This window comes from Rhincodon typus, chromosome 5 (genome assembly GCF_021869965.1).
Source record: "Rhincodon typus isolate 14 chromosome 5, sRhiTyp1.1, whole genome shotgun sequence".
Classification (NCBI taxonomy): Eukaryota; Metazoa; Chordata; class Chondrichthyes; order Orectolobiformes; family Rhincodontidae; genus Rhincodon; species Rhincodon typus.
In genome coordinates this window covers 4,028,186-4,049,643 of record NC_063336.1, presented here as the reverse complement: position 1 = coordinate 4,049,643, position 21,458 = coordinate 4,028,186, and the positions used below count along the sequence as shown (strand labels likewise).

The 21,458-nt window shown below is 41.7% G+C and overlaps 2 protein-coding genes across 2 annotated transcripts in view; both read right to left on the bottom strand.

The window, feature by feature from the left end:
* LOC109930964 (dynein axonemal heavy chain 8-like) overlaps nucleotides 1–21,458 on the bottom strand; it is a 2,199,840-nt gene that overhangs the window by 1,202,095 nt on the left and 976,287 nt on the right. The gene's annotated exons all lie outside the window — the stretch shown is intronic.
* The window catches only part of LOC109918465 (dynein axonemal heavy chain 8-like), an 876,900-nt gene that overhangs the window by 100,837 nt on the left and 754,605 nt on the right, over nucleotides 1–21,458 (bottom strand). Inside the window, exons 56-59 of the mRNA XM_048596621.1 lie at nucleotides 13,592–13,763; nucleotides 10,941–11,096; nucleotides 9,825–9,980; nucleotides 7,143–7,330 (exon numbers count right to left, since the gene is read on the bottom strand). Of these exons, the coding sequence (XP_048452578.1) occupies nucleotides 7,143–7,330; nucleotides 9,825–9,980; nucleotides 10,941–11,096; nucleotides 13,592–13,763 (672 nt within the window). The remainder of the gene's footprint in view (nucleotides 1–7,142; nucleotides 7,331–9,824; nucleotides 9,981–10,940; nucleotides 11,097–13,591; nucleotides 13,764–21,458) is intronic.

The window sequence follows — 21,458 nt, the reverse complement described above, 5'->3', positions numbered from 1 at the left end:
TTTATTTCAAAACCCCCTTCCCCTCCCCCTTTTCTGATGAAGGGTCTCGGCCCGAAACGTCAGCCTCTCTGCTCCTATGATGCTGCTTGGCCTGCTGTGTTCTTCCAGATTTACCAGGATGTTGCCTGGTATGGAGGGAAGGTCTTATGAGGAAAGGCTGAGGGTTTTGAGGCTGTTTTCGTTAGAGAGAAGAAGGTTCAGAGGTGACTTGATAGAGACATACAAGATGATCAGAGGATTAGATAGGGTGGACAGTGGGAGCCTTTTTCCTCGGATGGTGATGGCTAGCACGAGGGGACATAGCTTTAAATTGAGTGGTGATAGATATAGGACAGATGTCAGAGGTACGTTCTTTACTCAGAGAGTAGTAAGGGCGTGGAATGCCCTGCCTGCAAAAATAGTAGACTCGCCAACTTTAAGGGCATTTAAATGGTCATTGGATAAACATATGGATGATAATGGAATAGTTTAAGTTAGATGGGCTTCAGATTGGTTTCACAGGTCGGCGCAACATCGAGGGCCGAAGGGCCTGTACTGCGCTGTAATGTTCTATGTTCTATGTGGGTCTCGAGTCACATCTTGGCCAGACCAGGATAGTGGTTCCCTTCCCTAAAGGGCATGAGTGAACCAGATGGATTTTTCCAACAATTGACAATGGATTCATCGTCAGTGGTTCGACTCTTATTTCCAGATATTTATTGAATTCGAATTCCACTATCTGCTGTGGTGGAGATTTGAACCTGGGTCCCCAGAACATTACCTGGTTCTCTGAATTAACAGTCCACTGATAATACCACCAAGACATTTCCTCCCCAAAGTGATGATGTAAATGAAAATTTCTCAGCAGGATTTATCATGGAAGGTAGGGAACTTGGAGAAATATATAGTGATGTCTTGAAAAGAGTCCACATTACAGAAGAGGAAGAATTAATAAAGTGTATCCCGACATTGTGGGAAACTAGGGAAGAAATTGCGGGGCCACTAGCAGAGATACTTGTATCATCGATAGCCATGGGTGAGGTGCCACAAGACTGTTGGGTGGCTAATGATGTTCCATTATTTAAGAAAAGCTGCAAGGAAAATCCATGAAACGACAGACCATTGAGCCTAACGTCAGTGGTGGGTAAGTTGTTGGAAGGAATGCTGAGAGATAGGCTCTACATGCATTTGGAAAGGCAAGGACTGATTCGGGATAGTTAGCATGGTTCTGTACATGGGACATTGAGCTCACAAATTTATTTGAGTTTTTTGAAGAAGTGACCCATAAGAAAGATGAAGGCAGAGCGGTAAATGTTGTCTGCATGGACTTTAGCAAGGCATTCTGTAAGGTCCCACTTGCTACACTGGTTAATGAGGTTAGATCATATGGGATTCAGAGGAAGCTAGCCAATTGGATACAAAATTGGATTGATGGTAGGTGACAGAGGGTGGTGGTTGATGGTTGTTGTTCAGACTGGAGGCCTGTGATTAGTGGTGTGTTACAAGGATCGGTGCTGGTTCCAGTGTTGTTTGTCACGTATACAAATGATTTGGATAAGAAGGCATGATTAGTACATTTGCGGATGACAGAAAAGTTGGTGGCATAGTGGACAGCGAAGAAGGTTATCTGGAACTACAATAGAATCTTGATCAACTGGGCCAGTGGGCTGAGGAATGGCAGATGGAGTTTAATTCACATAAATGTGAGGTGTTGCATTTTCGTAAGACAAACCAGGGCAGGACTTACACAGCTTTTAATAAGGGCCTGGGGTGTGTTGATGAACAGACAGACCTGGCAGAGCAGGTACATAGTTCTTTGAAAGTGGCGTCACAGGAAGACAGGGTGGTGAAGAAGGCATTTGGCACAATTGCCTTCATCAGTCAGAGAACTGAGTACAGGAGTTGGGACATAGATAAGGCCACATTTTGAATACTGCATGCAATTCTGGTCATCCTGCTTTAGGAAAAATTTTAATAAACTGGAAAGGGTGCAAAAAATATTTACAAGGATGTTACCGACACTGGAGGGTTTGAGTTATAGGGAAAGGCTAGATAGGCTGGGACATTTTACCCTGGAGTGTAGGAGGCTGAGGTGTGACCTTTTAGTAGTTCATAAAATCATGAGGGTCATAGGTAAAGTGAATAGCTAAGGTCTTTTCCCAACGGTGGAGGAATCCAAAGCTAGAGGGGAAAGGTTTAAAGTGAGAGAGGAGAAATTTAAAAGGGATCTCTGGGATAATGTTTTCACACAGAGGATGGTGTGTCTGTGGAATGAGCTGCCTGAGGAAGTGCTAGAGGCGGGTACAATAATAACATTTAAAAGACATTTGGACAGGAACATGGACAGGAAAGGTTTAGAGGGATATGGGGTAAATGCAGGCAAATTGGACTAGTTCAGTTCAGGAAACCTGGTTGACATGGAGCCAAAGGGTCTGTTTCTGTGCTGGGGTATGCCTCTATGACTCTATAATTGTAATTATTTGAATAAGTTGTAGAATCATAGAAGTCTTGAGCATAGAAAAAAATCCTTCAGCCCATTGAGTCTGCATCAGTCAAAATCAACCACCTAGGTGTTCTAATTCCATTTTCCAGCATTTGACCCATAGCCTTTTATGCCTTGGCCTCCTTATATGATAAGTGTTCTTTGACTACAATTATGTTTTTGCTAATCAACCTGCCCAGTGATGTTATGGCACACCTCTGGAGCAGGTAGGATTTGAACCAGTCCAGGGGCTATGGACACTACCACTAGGCCACAACGGCCCTAAAATTCAGACCTTACAGGGGCTTTTGACAGAGAGATCACACAAATGGTGGTCGCTAATCCGGCTGAGGAGGAAGAGGAGATAATGGCAGAGGAACAGCTTAACAAGAATAAGCACTCAAAGCCCTGGCTCATGAGTTTAGGAAGACAGATGGGTATTAGAAAGTTGACCAATTCAGCTAAATCTTCAGGCACCAAACCTCGTCCATTCAAATTTCAGAGCAGCAATATAGAATGTTAAGATCAATACATAAATTAAATTTTAATTTAACTTTACCTTTACAATTTATGTGTTAAGAAGGGAGCGAATCGGCTAGTCATTTTTGGAGTTTTATTTGTTATTGTGGGACTGTAGTGTTGAAGTGTCTAGAGACCTGAACTGTCAACACATACTTCAATTTTCCACATTTTACTGAGGTAAATTAGAAATGAGGGTTAACAAAGAAATTGTACTGTTTTCTAGTGACAGGAGTCCAATGATACAGATAGAACAATCCAGAAAGTATGATGTAGAAGTGCAGGTATTGAACTGGGGTGGACAAGGTTAGAAGTCACACAACACCAGGCTGTAGTCCAACAGGTATATTTGAAATCACAAGCATTTGGAGCACTGCTTCTTCATCAGGTGAAGTGAAGGGAAGCACAAAGGCACAGAATTTATAGGCAGAGAGATCAAAAGATTGAACAAATGATGTGAGTGCAGTGTCGACAGGCTGAATAATAAGTCTCTACAGGTGATCAACATTATCAGACAGTGTGAGTAAAGTGTCAACAGTTGAATAGCAAGTGAAGGGACAATCTATGATCCAATTAATTGAGACACGGAGTTGATTACAAAAAATTAAAAATAATATGGTGCTGGAGACAAACCAAATGGCTGGAATAACATGATAGGTACAAGAATTGCATGCCGACAGTCTAACCAAAGTAACAAGTAATCCAAAACTGTACAAACTAATTAAGGTCGAGAGACCATAACAAGTGATCAAGGTGATGGAGTTAAATTAGAACAGTAAGGAAGGTTTTGCAAATACAGAATAGTATGGTGGGGTCACATGTAATGCAACATGAAGCCAAGATCATGGTTAAGGCTGTCCTCATGGGTACGGAAGTTGGCTATCAGTTTCTGCTCAGCAATTCTGCATTGTTGTACATCTCAAAAGCTGCCTTGGAGGATGCTTACCCGAAGATCGGAGGCTGAATGTCCTTAATCACTGAAGTGTTCCCCGACTGGGAGGCAATATTCCTGTCTGGTGATTGTTGCACTGTATCCATTCATCTGTTGTCCTAGCATTTGCATGGTCTCGCCAATATACCATGCCTCAGGGCATCCTTCCCTACAGTGTATGAGGTAGACAACACTGGCAGAGTCACATGAATACCTGCCTTGTACCTGCCAGGTGATGGGGCACATGGTGGCTCAGTGGCTAGCAGTACTGCCTCATAGCACCAGGGACCCAGGTTCAATTCCACCCTTGGGTGCCTGTCTGTACGGAGTTTACACAATTCTCCCCGTGTCTGTGTGGGTTTCCACCGGGTGCTCTGGTTTCCTTCTACAGTCCAAAGATGTGTGGGTTAGCCATGGGAAATACAGGGTTTGGGGGGTGGTGGTGAGACTGGGTGGAATTTGAATTTAATAAAAGTCTAGAATTAAGAGTGTAATTTTAACCATGAGTCCATTGTCAATTGTTGGGAAAATCTATCCAGTTAACTGCTATTTTTTAGGGAAGGAAACTGCTATCCTTATCTCAATTTGACTTTAGACCTACAGCAATATGATTGACTCTTAACTGTATCAGGGATGGGCAATAAATGCTGGCCCACCAGTGACATCTTCATCACATGAATGAATAAAAAAATGTCGCTGAAACTAAGCATACAGGTGCAGCAGGCAGTAAAGTAGGTAAATGATATGTTGGTCTTCATAGTGAGATGATTTTTGTACAAGAGCAGGAATGTCTTGCTGCAAGTTTACATGGCCTTGGCAAAACCATAGAGTTTTGCAGGATACTGCTGAAAATGGTGTGCAGGAGCAGAGAGACCTGGGAAATAGTAGATAAATTATTATTGATTAAAGAAAAAAGAACAAAGAACAATACAGCACGGGAGCAGGGCCTACTGCCCTCCAAGCCTACACTGATACATTTTGCCCTTCCATATTAAAACTGTCTTCACTTACAGGATCCGTATTCCTCTATTCCCTTCCTATTCATGTATTCGTCCAGGTGCTTCTTGAAAGCTGCTATTCTGTCTATTTCCACCACCTCCTCTGGCAGCATGTTCCAGGCACTCATGACTCTTTGTGTGAAAAACCTGCCTCGCTCATCTTTTTTAAACTTCCCCACCACTTGCCTCCCCGCAGCTTGATCCTGTGTCCCCGAGTAATTGACCCCTCCACCCTGGGAAAAAGCCCCATACTTTCCACTCTATCTATGCCATTCACAATCTGTAAACTTCTATCAGGTCACCCCTCAACCTCCTGCATTCCAGTGAAAACAAACCCAGTCTGTCCAACCTTTCTTCTTTGCTAAAATCCCCTGTACCAGGCAACATCCTGGTAAACCTTTTCTGCACCCTCTCCAAAGTATCCACGTCCTTCTGGTAATGTGATGAACAGAACTGTACACAATATTCCAAGTGTGGCCTAAGTAAAGTTCTAAAATGGTGCAGCATAACTTGTCTCTCCTTATACTCAATGCCCCTTCCGATGAAGGCAAGCATGCCATAGGCCGTTTTTACTACCTTACCTACCTGCACTGCCATCTTCAGTGATCTGTGGACCTGCACACCCAGATCTCTCTGCATATCAATAGTCCTAAGGGTTCTGCCATTCGCTGTATAATTTCCACCTGTACTTGACCTTTCAAAATGCATCACCTCACATCAGTCCAAATTAAATCTGCCATTTCTCTGCCCATGCCTGCAACTGATCCTCTGTACAATCCTCCTCACAACCCACAACTCCACCAGTCTTTGTATCATCCACAAACTTATCAATTAGACCAGCCATGTTTTCCTCTAAATCATTTACATAGACCATGAACAGCAGAGGTCCCAGCAGTGATCACTGTGGAACACTAGTCACAATCCTCAATTCCAAAAAGCATCCTTCCACTGCTACCCTCTGTCTTCTATGACTAAGCCAGTTCTGTATCCATCTTGCCAGCTCACCCATGATACCATGTGACTTCAACTTTTGTACCAGTCTGCCATGAGGGACCTTGTCAAAGGCTTTACTGAAATCCTTGTAGACAATATCAACCACTCTCCCCTTACCAATCATCTTTGCCACCTCCTCAAAAAACTTGATTGTGTTAGTGAGGCACAACCTCCCCTGTATAAAACCATATTGTTTATCGCTAATAAGTCCATTTGCTTCTAAATGCCTATATATCTTGTCCCTGAGGACCTTTTCCAATAATTTCCCTACCACCGACGTGAGGCTCACAGGCCTGTAATTTTTTGGATTATCCCTGCTGCCCTTTTCAAAGCAATGGGACAACATTGGCTGTTCTCCAGTCCTCTGGGGCCTCACCTATGGCCAAAGAGGATACAAAGATATCTGTTGATGCTCCAGCAATTTGTTTTCTTGCCTCCTTCAATATTCTGGGGTAGATTCCATCAGGACCCAGGGACTTATCTACTTTAATACTTTTTAAGATGCACAACAACTTTTCCAACAACTTGGCTTACAAATTTAAAGGTAGCTGGAGAGCGCGTTTCTTAAAACATTACAATATCCTAGGCTTTATAAAGAAGGTAATTGACGCAACAGCAAGGTGGTAATGCTGAACCTTGTGTAAGGGTCGGTACGGATACAGTCCTAGGTGCTGCACTTCAAGAAGCATGTGACCATATTAGAGAGGGTTCCCAGGGAACCATTCAGAAAACTTTAGAAAACTGAGAAAATTCAGTTATAATGGTAGATTGGAGAGGTTGAGATTGTTTGACTTAGAAAGGATAAGGCCAGGAGGAGGTTTGATAAAACCTTACCCAATCAAAATGAATAGGGAGAAACTGCTCCCACTCGTAAAATGATCAAAAACGAGACAACACAGATTTAAAGCAATTCTTAAAAGAAATAAATGCAATTGGATGAAAAAATCTCACACCAACTAGTTAGTGCTTGGAACACACTGTCTGAAAGTGTCTTGGAGGCAGACTGAATTGAGGAGTCAAGAGGCCATTAGATAATTATTTGAATAGAAACATTGTGCAAGGTTGCAGGGAAAGACACTCGGAATGTTCATTTGGAGGGCAGGTACTGACACAATGAGCTCAACGGCCTCCTTCTGTACTGTCACAATTCTGTGATTCTGAGATTACCATGATACTCCTCAATGCTAGAGCACATCAGTCTCCTTGAACCCTTTGCATGTGGGTCTGAGAAATCCCTGACTTTACCTGTTTCTCCGTAAGGATCACTCGTCCAAGCAACTGATTCTCAAGACCTTTAATGGTTACGGTGAAGTCAATGATGGATGTCTTGGCACTAATTTCTGGAGTGTAGGCTGGGTTTGGAAGTTTTGTAGTAATGTAGAACATGAATCCAGCCATGACATCAATTTCTTTATCGCCCACCTTCACCTATAAAAATCAATAAAAACCATTTTATGTATAGTAATACTGACATTATATGTTTTATTCCCTCTCCTCATGGTGTAAGGTCCTTCCCTACCTATGATTTGTGCCCTGGACTATGAAGTGGAATAAACATCAATTTCCTTTTGAACGTAGGACTTATTGTAAAGCTCACCTATTAAATAAATCATCAGAGACCAGGCAAAAGACGTTGTGTTTCTACTGAATAAACTAAAACATTAACCAATAACATTTTCATGGTTGCAACTGGAAGCAGCTCTCAAAATACCATCATCAATTTTCAGTGGTTTGACAAGTTACCCAAAAACAAGAAAGGAAATATATCCCTAAAATTAAAAATAAACACTGAAGCTTTTTGCTTTTATGTTCTTAAAATTGCTTGCTGACTCCCTTCGGAAACTGAAAACAGACTAGCAGATTCCATAGATCAGGTTTTACCTAGAATTAAAGCTATTTTCCATAAGTTACATTCTCTGCCTTAGTTAAGAAGCAGTTACATTTTGAAGAGATAGTAGGAACTGCCGATGCTGGAGAATCTGAGATAACAAGGTGTTGACCCGGATGAACACAGCAGGCCAGGCAGCATCAGAGGAGCAGGAAAGCTGACATTTCGGGTCTGGACGCTTCTTCAGAAATCAAGAATTTCAGAATTTCTGAAGAAAGGTCCAGATCCAAAACGTCAGCTTTCCTGCTCCTCTGATGCTGCCTGGCCTGCTGTGTTCATCCAGCTCTACACCTTGTTATCTCCATTTTGAAGACATGCAAGTTAATGAAGAATTTCAATGTACTTTCCTTGTATCATTACTGGCTATCTTATGCCACTTAACTATCAGAAGTTTTCTCAGGGGTAGTCCAGATTAGTTAGCTTGCATTGAGTAGATGATTAAGAGACAACCATATTGCTGTTGGTCTGGGTGCACATGTTGGCCAGGCTAAACAGATTTTATTTCTGAAAGGACAATAGTGAACTAGATGGGTTTTTACAATAATTGATAACATCTACATGGTTGTCGTTAGACTAGCTTTTATTTCCAAAATTTCAAAAAAATTCCAATGTCACTATCTAACATGTTGGAATTTAAACCCATGTCTCCAAAACATTGGCTTGGTCCTGTAGATTGCAAATCCAGTTACCACTTTGTACACTGAAATTCCTGACATGTATTTTTCCATTTAGCTGCCAAACTTCTTGGTGAAAGTTCAACCTCAAACACCTATTGGAATTAAAGACCACACTTCCTACCAAAAATGATAAGTCAGTGATTAGCTCCCTGTCTTACTACAGATTGAAAGGAAGTCTGTCCAAGACATGAAGGCTAGAGGACTTTAACTATTTATTTTAAAGTGGAGCAGACTTAATGATGATCTGATGGAAGTCTGTAAAATAAAGGCCAATATATAATCACTGTTGATGGACTAAGTTAGTGTAATAAATGGGAAAGGATCAGGGACATAAGTTTAATAATATAAATAAAGGGCTAGACTGCATATTAGATCATTTGCTTTTTCAAGGAGTAATGGGAACCTGGAATACATCATCAGCTGGGGTGGTGAGAAGGTACTGTATTCATGATTTGAGGAAGGAAATGCCCTGGTTCTTAGTGAGACAGAGATTGCAGAGATTAATTGGAAGTTAATTATAATGAGGTGGGGTCAACCTGTTATTTTCTGTTTAGCAGTTCAGAAAACTGGGAAATCATGCAAAGATAAAGCAGCAACAAATGGAACAGTTTTCTGTTTGTTAGCTTTCAAGCAAACCCTGGTGTTGAAACAGATCTTGGAGAATAATGGGGAACTGGTGACTGTATTGTCCTTAGATTTTAAGAAGGTATTTGATAATGTTTCCAATCTATAAAATTCTACCCAAACTGGACAGGAAGGATGTTCCCAATGTTGGGGGACCAGAACTAGGGGCCACAGTCTAAGGGCACAGGCTAAACCATCTAGGACTGAGATGAAGAAAAATATCTTCACTCAGAGTGTGCTGAGCATGTGAAATTCATTACCACAGAAAGCAGTTAAGGCCAAATCATTGTATAATGTCAAGAAAGAGATGGATGCACCACCTGGGGCTAAAGAGATCAAAAGATAAAGGGGGAAAAGCAGGAGCAGGCTAATGAGTTAGATGATCAACTAAGATCACAATGAATGGCGGAGCCGGCTTGAAGGGCTGAATGGCCTACTCTTGTTCCTATTTTCTGTTTTTATGAATGTTATATGCCACTTGTCAGCCTGAAGGTGGATATTGTCCAGATCTTGTTACATTTGGACATGGATTGCTTCAGTATCTGAAGAAATCATGAATGGTGTTGAACACTGCAGTCATCAGTAAACATCCTCACTTCTGACCTTATTATTGAGGGAAGGTCCATTGAATTGATTTGAATTGCATAATGAAAAAATCAAACTGGAAGAAGTTGGATGTGATTGCCTGCAATGATGCTGATGGTAATGGCATACCTTCACTAAATCAGCTCACCTTAAAGGAGGTCCCAGATTTGATGAAATTTTTCTCCAACACATTGTCCAGTGCAGGATCCAATTCTTCTTGCACATCTTCCAATAGCAGAGGGCGTCCAAGTGATAGAGAATCCTCCAGGTGATTCCGGAAATACTTGTGGTTAAGTGATGTTACCTTTATAACAAAAGGAATTAATGTTTGTAGTTCAGACTCCACTCTCCTCATGCTTCAAATGCATTGACTGCAACACTGTTACATCTCTACAATCTGTCATGTGGATAGAAGATTGTAACATATTTAAGAATGCTTATGTCTTTTAAGGCAGATAGCCAAACCTTGTTGGACATATCTGAAAATTTAATTGAGTAGGGGTGGCATTAATAGGGCAGTCTATTGATAGCTGTTCATTTTTCAGATGAGAAAAATACACAAGCAGGTCAAAATCACTACCAGGTCTTAATAATTCTTTCAGAGATATTCTAAAATATTATTTAAGATTATTACATTGCTAACCAGAATAATAACTATTAAAATCTAACTTTACTTTCAGAAATTGATATTTAACCTTTCAGTATACTACCTAAAACATTATGTTTCTGAATTTTCATTGCTATGCACCTTCAGAGCTTGGAAATACAGTTATCTAGATTTCCATAATTTATTAATTAATTAGCCCATGGTCATTATGGTGACTAGGTGAGCTGGCACTCACATAGCGAAGCGATATAGACAAAGCTAAGGTTTAATTCAAGGATTGTTCTCATTAGTTGACCAAATATTCAAAGCTTAAAGAGGTATTAAAATAAGGCTCCATTCTCCAGATCATGAAGAGAAAGCCTCATTCTTTATCATCATCTAGAAAATTCCTCTGAAACTGGTCATGTGTAGGTACTGAATGGAGAGAGAATTGAGCTCCCCAGACCATTAATTTGTTGACATTCAATGTTGTGATTTATTTGTGAATAGTGACCACTTGGATAATGTTTCTATGGAGTCAAAGCCTTCAGCAGGGAAGGAAAGAAAATTGGAGAAAATAATGTGACATTGATTTGTGGTAGTCAATTATTTTATGTTCATGATCAGTATACTGCTTCATGTACTGAATACATGTTGAAAACATCTGTTCATTCCTACCTGTAGTTCATTATCTTTCTCCTTCCTCTTAATCCAGGTTTTACCCTGTGTTTGAGGGTCAATGAGAAGTGGATACCTTGTTGCTTTGGTAACAATGATGCCATTCTGAACTGATAGGTCATCACTTGGTAATCCTTGCAGGTTCCACTCACCAATCTGAGAAGTTTTAAAATTGCACAGAATTAAAAAGGACATTATTTTAAATAAGTCTGGCCACAAATACTGTTCCTTTAATGAATACTAAGGACCATGCCAAAATTATTTTGGAAAAGACGGTATTAGGCACTGCAATGTAGTTAATTGTAGCAAGCAGCCCAGTAATTATAGTACCGAAGCAGCAGTCTAGAGATTCTTCCACGTGTAAGGGGCTAAACTGAAATCCATTAACCTAGTATCTGCAGAATAAAATGACAAGCAAGCTACTGAATTGTTGCAAACATTTATAAAATTGTTGTAAAACGTTGTGAAACATCCTTCAAGTGACAGATATAATTTTCCACACCACACGGTCTGGCCTAAAGTGACTTCAAGTTCTCATTACATAGTTGACATTTAATGGACAAAATAAATAGTCTTGTCAGCATTCTTCTTCTTAAGCAGCCCATTGAATATGATCATTTTCCGCTGTGATTCAATATGTTTTGAGGAGATGGGCCAAATCAATTGGACGTCTGCAAAACATATGTAGGAGGCTGCGATCATAAATTATATAGTTCAACTGGGTTATTGTAAAGCAATAAAAACCAAAAGAACTGCGGATGCTGTAAATCAGGAACAAAAACAAAGTTGCTGGAAAAGCTCAGCAGGTCTGGCAGCATCTGTGGAGGAGAAAACAGAGTTAACGTTTCGGGTCTGGTGACCCTTCCTCATTGTAAAGCAATAATTCAAGGAAATCTGGGGAGAAAGCTAAAATTAATGAGTGGTAATGCATCTGGCTCAGATCAATTGGAATGAAAGGTTTGCAGACAAAACAGTATCTGAATAACAGGCTGCCATTGGAGTGGATGCAGTTTGGGCACATATAATGGTCTTTCCTCATAAAGGTATGGCAGCGCAAACAAATTCAGAGTTCACTAGATGATAAAAGAGATAAAGATTAAAATGAAGAAAAATGTGAGGTGAAAAAGAGGTGAGATGGGCAATACAAGCAGGAGTAACATTGAGTTTAGAAGGCACACAGAAGTAGTGAAAATATACATAAGAAAAGGAAATAGAGAATATGAGAAGAGACAATCAGCAAATGTAAAAAGGAACCCAACAAGGGTATGGGAACCAGGAGAGAATACTAGACAATAATAGAATAGTGTGCACAATACTTAGACAGACAAATAACGTAAGGAGACCATAGAAAATCGGTTGGTGAAGTTGGGTTAAGGGAGAAAGTAATGAAGTCAAAAATCAGGACTACTCTGCATTATGTAAATGCATAAAGTATAGTAAATAAGACTGGAGAGTCGCAGGCGCATATTGTCATGTAGAAATATGAAATTGCGGTGATAACGGAGACTGACCTAGAGTAAAACAGGGTGCTAAATATTGCTGTTCAGAAAAGATAGAAAAGGAAGGAAAGATGGAGGGGTGGTAGTATTTGTTAAGGAGTAAATTGCAGTGGTGGATGTCTCAGAGAGTTCAAGGACAGATCAATCTGGTTTGAGCTAAAGAACAAAAGGGCTGCAGTTATATTGCTTGGAAAGGTTGTTGACTTGCTCGCTGAGCTGGCTTGTTTTCGTTCAGACATTTTGTCACCATGCTAAGTAACATCATCAGTGGAACCTCTGATGTAGTGACGTTGTTCTACTCCACTTGTAATTTATACTGTCTGGTCTATTATAGTGAGTTGTGTCATTTCTGGTTTTGTTCTGTATGGGTTTGTACATGGGGTCCAATTCTATATGTTTGTTGATTGCATTACAGGTTGAGAACCATGCCTCTAGGAATTCCCATGCGTGTCTATGTTTGGCTTGGGAATCTTTGCTAAAACCTTAAATAATGCTTGGAAGTCTATAGATCACCAACCTATGGGAAGGACATGGGGGAACAAACCTGCAGGAAAATTACAGAGAGATGCTAACATAACCAAGTGGTTATAACTGGGAGTTTTAGTATCCTGCCAGGGATGCACATGTACCGTCAACAAATGAAAGGAAAAAATAATCAACAACAAAAGAGCACATATCTAAGGTAACTGACAAAGGAAGCAATGGTGAAATGAGGAACAGCTTTTGTACATAATGAATAGTTAGGATTTAGAATTCACTGTCTGAGAATGTGATGAGGTAAGTTCAAGTGATTCCAAGAAGACGTTAATAATTCCAGGTGCAGCTAAAATCACAGGAAACAAAGTTATTTGTTACATTTTATGTCCCCACTTCTGATAATTACGTACCTGTGTATGAGAGCATGGTTGTACCAATAATCAAACACTTCTGTTGATGGAAAGATTGCCTCACCATTGAAAAAAAACTTCCTTCAGATATTAGCAAATGATACATGCGATGACTGTGCAAAACCAGCTATAAATAAACATCTAACTAAGGCAGAAAATTATCAGTTGAGAAGATATGTTGTCAAGGTGTGCAAAGGTTGTGGTGTGTCACTTAAGAATGAGTGCAGTAAACACTTAATATAACATAAGTCTGAGCGAGTCTCACCATAGCCTGGTCCACCAAGAAAGCTATAATGTTTAGATTATCCGTATATGGAATCTTCTTTTTCTGGAGCTCTACTTCCCAGATTACTTTCAGCAATATATCTCTGAATGTTTGATTGAAAGGACCACTATACGAAAGAAAGCCAGTAGCCAACAGCACATCTCCCACCAACCTAGAATATAAGAGATTAAACAAAATCAGTGTAAAGGATGTCAGTGTAAAGTGAAAAGGAATATTGATATGAAGCAGGGCCTAGAAAAGACAATGGCAGGAATTTTTTGTCAATTGTTTGTAGTACAAAATGTAAGGATTATTAAAACAACAACATGAAGTCAAAGCTTGTGGCTTGCACTCATCAGGACTGATGGACAACAAACCAGACATGGAAAGGGACAACACAGTGTGGAGCTGGAGGAACACAGCAGGTCAGGCAGCATCAGAGGAGTGGGAAAGTTAATGTTTCAGGTCAGGGCCCTTCTTCAGAAATGGGGAAGGGAAAGGGGCTGGGAAATAAATACAGAGAGGAGGGGTGGTGATAGGTGATTGCAGGTAGGGAATGGTGGGGATTGGTCAGTGAGATGGGAGGGGCGGATAGGTGGGAGAGAAGATGGGCAGGTTGTGTCAGGTCAAGGAGGCAGGGATGAGAGGGAGGGTTGGACATGGGATGAGGCTGGGGTGGGGTGATTTTAAAACTGGTGAATTCCATGTTTAGGCCATCGGGCTGTAGGCTCCCGAAGCGGAATATGAGGTGCTGCTCCTCCTATTTGCGTGTGGCGTCATTGTGGCACTGGAGGAGGCCCAGGATAGACATGCCACCCAGGGAGTGGGAGGGGGACTTGAAATGGTTGGCAAATGGAAGGTATTGTTGTTTGTTGTGTACAGAGTGCATATGCTCTTCGAAAAGTTCTCTGGGTTTCCACTTGTAGAGGAGACCACATCAGGAGCAGTGGTTATAGTAGACCAAGTTGACAGATGAACCCCTGTCGAATATGAAAGGTTTGTTTTGGGCCTTGAATGGAGGTGAGGCAGGAGTTGTAGGGGCAAGTGTAGCACTTCCTGTGGTTGCAGGGAAAGGTGCCGGGGGTGGTGGGGTCAGCGGGGAGTGTGAAACGGATGAGGGAGTTGCTGAGTGAGCAGTCCCTACGAAAGGCAGATAGGGGTGGGGAGAGAAATTTCTCTTTGGTGGTGGGGTCAGATTGTAGATGGCGGAAGTGGCGAAGGATGAAACACTGGATGCGGACGTTAATGGCTGGATATGTGAGGACAAGGGGGATTCTGTCTTTTATTTTTGTTGGGGGGGGGGGGGGTTTGAGGGCAGAAGTGCAGGAAATGTAAGAGATGCAGTCAAGGGCACCAGAGTGGGGGAGTTGCAGTCCTTGAAATAGGAGGGCATCTGGCATGTCCGGGAGTTGAAGACTCCATCTTAGGAGCAGATGCAGCAAAGGCGGAGGATTTGGGAGTAGGGGATCGCATTCTTGCAGGAGGGTGGGTGAGAGGAGGTGTAGTCCAGGTAGCTGTGGGAGTCGGAGGGCTTGAAATAGATGTCAGTGTAGAGGCGGTTACCAGAGATGGAGACGGAGAAGTCGAGGAAGGAGACGGAGGTATTGGAGATGGTCCAGGTTTGAGGTTGGGGTGGAAGGTGTTAGTAAAGTTGATGAACTGTTCAAGCTCCTCGTGGGAGCATGAGGCAGTGCTGATACAGTCATTGATGTGGTGGAGGAAGAGGTGGGGGATAGTGCTGTGTAACAGCGGAAAAGGGACTGTTCCACATATCCTACGAAGAGGCAGGCATAGCTTGGGCCCATGTGGGCTCCCATGGCCACCCCCTTAGGCTGTAGGAAGGAGGAGGAGTTAAAAGAGGAACAATTTGACAGGATCCAGCCATTTCTGAAGGAGGGTAGGAGACTCTTATCTTGCTCCTGGTTTGCAATGAGTGACTGGATGCCCACATGGCCTTTAAACATGGCGCAAGGACTTTTGCTTTTGCCCACCAACTGCACATGACATGCTTTCAGAACGCCTGAAGAAGGGTTACTCGACCCAAAAGGTTAATTTTGATTTCTCTTCACGGATGCTTCCAGATGTGCTGAACTTTTCCACCAATTTTTGATTTTGTTTCTGATTTCCAGCATCTGCAGTTTTTTTGGGTTTTTTTCTTGTTTCCTCTCATTGCCTTCCTGATCTCCCTCTTAAGAATGCCCCTCAGCTCTTTATATTGTTCAACAGATTTGAACCCAGTTGTTTATATCTAATATATGATTCCTTTTTATTCTTGACTAGAACCTCAAATCTTTATTCATCCATTGTTCTCTAATCCTACCAGTCTTACCTTCCACTCTAACAGGAACATAGAAAGATTGAAACACAGGATAGGAGCAGGAGGAGACCATTCGGCCTTTCGAGCCTGCTCTGCCATTCTTCTGGTCATGGCTGATTGTCCAACTCAATAGCCTAATCCTGCTTTCTTCCCATAACCTTTGATCCCATTCGCCCCAAGTGCTATATCTAGTTGCCTCTTGAATACATTCAATGTTTTGTCATCCACTACTTCCTGTGGCAATGAATTCCACAGGCTCACCACTCTTTGGGTGAAGAAATGTCTCATCTCCATCCTAAATCATCTACCCAAATCCTCATACTGTAACCCCTGGTTCTGGATACACCCACCATCAGGAATATCCTCCCTGCATCTACCCTGTAAAGACCTGTTAGAATTTTATTAGTCTCTGTGGGATCCCCCCTCATTCAGCTGCACTCTAGTGAAAGCAATCCCAGCCTAGTCAATCTCTCCTCATACGTCAGACCCGCCATCCCCAGAATCAGCCTGGTAAACCTTCGCTGTGCTCTCTTGAGAGCAAGAGTATCCTTCCTCAGAAAAGGAGACCAAAACTGCACACAATATTCCAGGTATGGTCTCACCAAAGCCCTGTATAACTGCAACAACACATCCCTGCTTCTGTACTCAAAACCTCTCACAATGATGGCCAACATACCATTTGCCTTCTTTACTGCCTGCTGTACCTGCGTGCTTACCTTCGCGACTGGTACACAAGGACACCCAGGTCCTGCTACACATTCACCTATCCAGATTTACAGCCATTCAGGTAGTAATCTGCCTTTTTGGTCTTGCTTCTGAAGTGAATAACCTCACATTTATCCAAATTATACTGCATCTGCCATTGATTTGCCCACTCACCCAACCTGTTCATATCATGAGTTGGATCTCTGCATTCTTGTCACAGTTCACACGCCCCCTACCCAACTTGGTATCATCTGCAAACTTGGTGATGTTACATTTTGTTCCCTCATCCAAATCATTAACGTATATTGTGAACAACACTGATCCCTGTGGCATCCCACTAGTTACTGCCTGCCAATTTGAAAAGGACCCATTAATTTGTACTGAGATAACAAGGTGTAGAGCTGGATGAACACAGCAGGCCAAGCAGCATCATAGGAGCAGGAAAGCTAACATTTCGGGTCCAGACCATTCTAGGCCCGAAACGTCAGCTTTCCTGCTTCTCTGATGCTGCTTGGCCTGCTGTGTTCATCCAGCCCTACACCTTGTTATCTCAGATTCTCCAGCATCTGCAGTTCCTACTATCTCTGAAACATTAATTTGTACTCTTTGTTTCCTCTCTGCCAACCAGTTTCCTGTCCATTTCAATACACTTCCCCCAATCTCATGCACTTTAATCTTGCACATTAATCTCTTATGTGGGACTTTGTCAAATGCTTGCTGAAAGTCAAAATATACCACATTGACTGGATCCCCCTTGACAACTCTACTAGTTACATCTTCATAAAATCCCAACAGATTTGTCAAGCATGATTTCCCTTTCATAAATCCATGCTGACTCTGTCTGATCCTGCTACTGCTTTCTAAATGCTCTGCCATGAAATCCTTGACAATGGATTCAAGAATTTTCCCCACTCCTGGTGTTAGGCTTACCAGTCTATAATTCCTTGATTTCTCTTTACCTCCCTTTTTGAATATTGGAGTGACATTAACCACCCTCCAATCTGCAGGGACTGTTCCAGAGTCTACAGAATCCTGGAAGATGACCATCAATGTATCCACTATTTCTGAAGCTATTTCCTTAAATACTCTGGGATGTAGATTATCAGGCCCTGGGGGTTTATCAGCCTTCAATCCCAACAACTTTCCCAGCACCATTTCTCTACTAATATTGATCTCCCTTAGATCTTCCTTCTCACTAAATCTTGCCTCATCGAACCATTCTGGTATCTGATCTGCGTTGTCTTTTGTGAAGACAGAAACAAAGTATGTATTCAGATCCTCAGCCATTTCCTTGATCCCTATTACACATTCCCCCATTTCTGTCTGCAGGGGACCTACATTTGTCTTTACCAATCTCTTTCTCTTCACATATCCATAGAAACTCTTCTCGTTAGTCTTTATGTTCCCTGCAAGATTACTTTCCTACCCTATTTTCCCCTTCTTAATCAATCCCTTGGTCCTTCTTTGCTGAATTCTAAATTGCTCCCAATCCTCAAATTTATTATTTTTCTTGGCCAATCTGTTTGCTTCTTCCTTGGATCTGATACTATGTCTAATTTCCTTTGTAAGCCATGGATTAGCCTTCTTACCCATTTTGCTTTTGCAACAGACAGGAATAAGCAGTTGTTGCAGTTCCCCCCTGCATTCCTTGAATGTTTGCCATTGCTTATCCACTGCCATCCCTTTAAGTAACTCTCCCCAATCTATCAAGGCCCACTCACGCCTCATATCCTCATAGTTTCCTTTATTAAAGTTTAGCACGCGAGACTCTGAAACAACTACCTCACTCTCCATCTTGATAAAAAATTCTATCATGTTATGACCGCTCATCCACACGGGGTCTCGCACAGCTAGACTGGCAATGATTCCCTTCTCATTACAGAGCACCTGTAAAATGGCCTGCTCTCTAGTTGGTTCCTCCACATATTGGTCAAGAAAACCATCCTGTATACGCTCCAAGAATTCTTCCTCTATGGCACTGTGGCTAATTTGATTTGCCCAAACAATGTGCAAATTAAAATCACTCATGATCACTGATATTCCCTTATTACATGCATCTCTAATTTCCTGTTAATGCCATTCTCGACAGCACCTCTACAGTTTGGGGGTCTATATATGACACCCACTAATGTTTTTTGCCCCTTGATATTTCTCAACTCCACCCATACAGACTCCACATTGTCAGAGCTAATATCTTTTCTCACTATTGTGTTAATTTCCTCTTCAACCAGCAATGTTACTCCACCACCTTTTCCTTTTTGCCTGTCCTTCCTAAATCCCTGGGATATTCAGTTCACATCCCTGGTCACCTTGCAGCCAAGTCTCAGTAATCCCAATTATATTTTACCAGTTTACATCTGTCTGCACAATTAGTTCATCCACTTTATTGCAAATGCTCTGTGCATTAAGGCACAAAACTTTTAAGCTTGTCCTCTTAATAGTGTTTGTCTCCTCCTTATTTTTTCAACAGCCCTGTTTGAATCTTGTCCTTGGTTTCTCAGCCTATCACTTATCTCATTCCCTTTTCTAGCTTTTGTTTTTGTCCTTGCTGTCTTCTTGTCTAACTCTTTACATAGTTTCCCAACCCCCGGCATATTAGTTTAAACCTTCCCCAACTGCTCTAGCAAACACTGCCCCTTGGACATCAGTCCCAGCCCTGCCCAGGTGTAACCTGTCCAATTTGTACTGGTCCCAATGCCCCAGGAATCTGAAACTGTCCCCCAACACCTACTTTGCAGCCACATATTTATCCTGCCATTTCTCCTCTGACTAGCATGTGGCACTGGTCGTAATCCTGAGATCACTACCTTTGAGATTTCTTAACTTTCTTCCTAGCTCCCTGTATTCTGCCTTTAGGATCTTGTCCTTTTTTTTACCTATGTCATTTGTACCAATGTGTACCATGGCCACTGTTGTTCACCCTCCCCCTTCAGAATGTCCTGTACCTGCTCCAAGATATATTTGACCCTAGCACCAGAGAGGCAATATCCTGGAGTCTTGTTTGCAGCCATAGAAGCGCCTGTCTATTCCCCTTACAATTGAGTCCCCTATAACTATTGCCCTGGCACACTGTTTACCCTCCCCCCAGTAGAACCAACCGTGGTGCAACAAGATTGACTGCTGCTGCTGCTGCTGCTTTCCCCTGAGAGGTCATTCCCCTTAACAGTATCCCTTGACAAACTTCCTCCTCAAACCCCTGTTTGGTAGTGGTGACTGCGCCGATGCAAATCTGAACTCTTGTTATCAGACTTTTGAAAGCCTCCTACTTATCAGACGTCCCTTTACTTGCAAACAGTCTACTCCAATCAATTTTTGAAAGTTCTTGTCATACTATTAAAATTTGCCTTAGCCCAATTAAAACCTTTAATTTTTATGGAAGGCTTATTCTTTTCCATAACCATTTTAAAACAAATAGCTTTCTGATCACTAGTCTCAAAGTGTTCCTCTGCTATCACTTCAGTCACTCGCTGTGCCTTATTACACAAGAGAAAGACAAGTTTTCTTCCTTCTCTAGTCGGAAAATTTACATATTGATTAAGAAAATTTTCTTGAATACATTTATCAAATTCTTCACCGTTCAAACCTTTAACACAATGGTGGTCCCAGTCAATGTTTGGAAAATTAAAAACCCCCATTATTAAACCTTATCATTCTTACAAATATCTGAGATCTTTCAAGATATTTATTCCTCAATTTCCCTCTGACTGTTGAGAGGATGTTGTTATCAAGGTAAAAATACATCCTGCCTAATACACAAATAAGCAATGTGGCATATGAATTTCAGGAATGGAGGGCACACCTCCCAAAGACTAGGAGATCATATCAAACACCAATAATTATAATAATATACAATGATACAATATAATGTATAACAATATCTAATTATACTGACCATGCCTAACCAGCCTAAACTTTAAAAACATTACATTCAATATCTGTGGAGAGTAAAAGAGTTAGCATTCCAAGATCCCTCTGTCTTTTTTTTGGAACATGTCCTCAAAAATGGTTTATGATGCAAACCACAGTAGCTGGGACACTGGAATTTTGTGGACCAAACATACATCGGCCATTTCTTCTGAGATTTTGGCATCCACTCTCTGGGACAAATTGTCCAGTCTGACAGACTCCTGCCTACAGAGGTCAGTTGGGAACGTTAGCGATAGTGGAATTTTGGATGATTGGAGAACATTATGAGAACTCAGGGGAATGCCCCTCGATGGTAAGGTAAATAGTTGGGATAGAGTAAAAGGAGACACAGGAGCAGGCAAGATGTATATGAGTAAAAACACAATTCTCCAGAATCTTGACATCAAAAATAGACTGTAAAGAGAAAATGATCTAAATACTCAACAGTTTTGACAACGTCTGTGGAATTAATGGCTTTGAACCTCCATGGAGTGGCTGCTATCATTGGAGCATTGCTCCACTTGAACCCTGTCCCCTCCACAACGTTGTTCCATATTTCTAGCCAGGTGCTTTGGACCTAGCTTCTCCAGAAATGCAGAATAGCTGTGGGTTTGTAACATGCTGTCTAAGGATCTTTGGTGAATTTCTGCAGTGCATCTTGTAGATAGTACACACTGCTGCTACTGAGCATTGGTTGAGGAGGGAGTGGACGCTTGGGGATATGGTGCCAAATGCCTTGTGTGATGTTGGACCTACACTCATCCAGGCAAGTGGAGAGTATTCCATCACACTCCTGACTTGTGCTTTGTAGATGGTGGACAGGATTTGTGGAGTCAGGAGCTCGGTGACAAGTGGTGTTCCGCAGGGATCTGTTCTGGGACCTCTGCTCTTTGTGATCTTTATAAATAACTTGGATGAGGAAGTGGAAGGGTGGGTTAG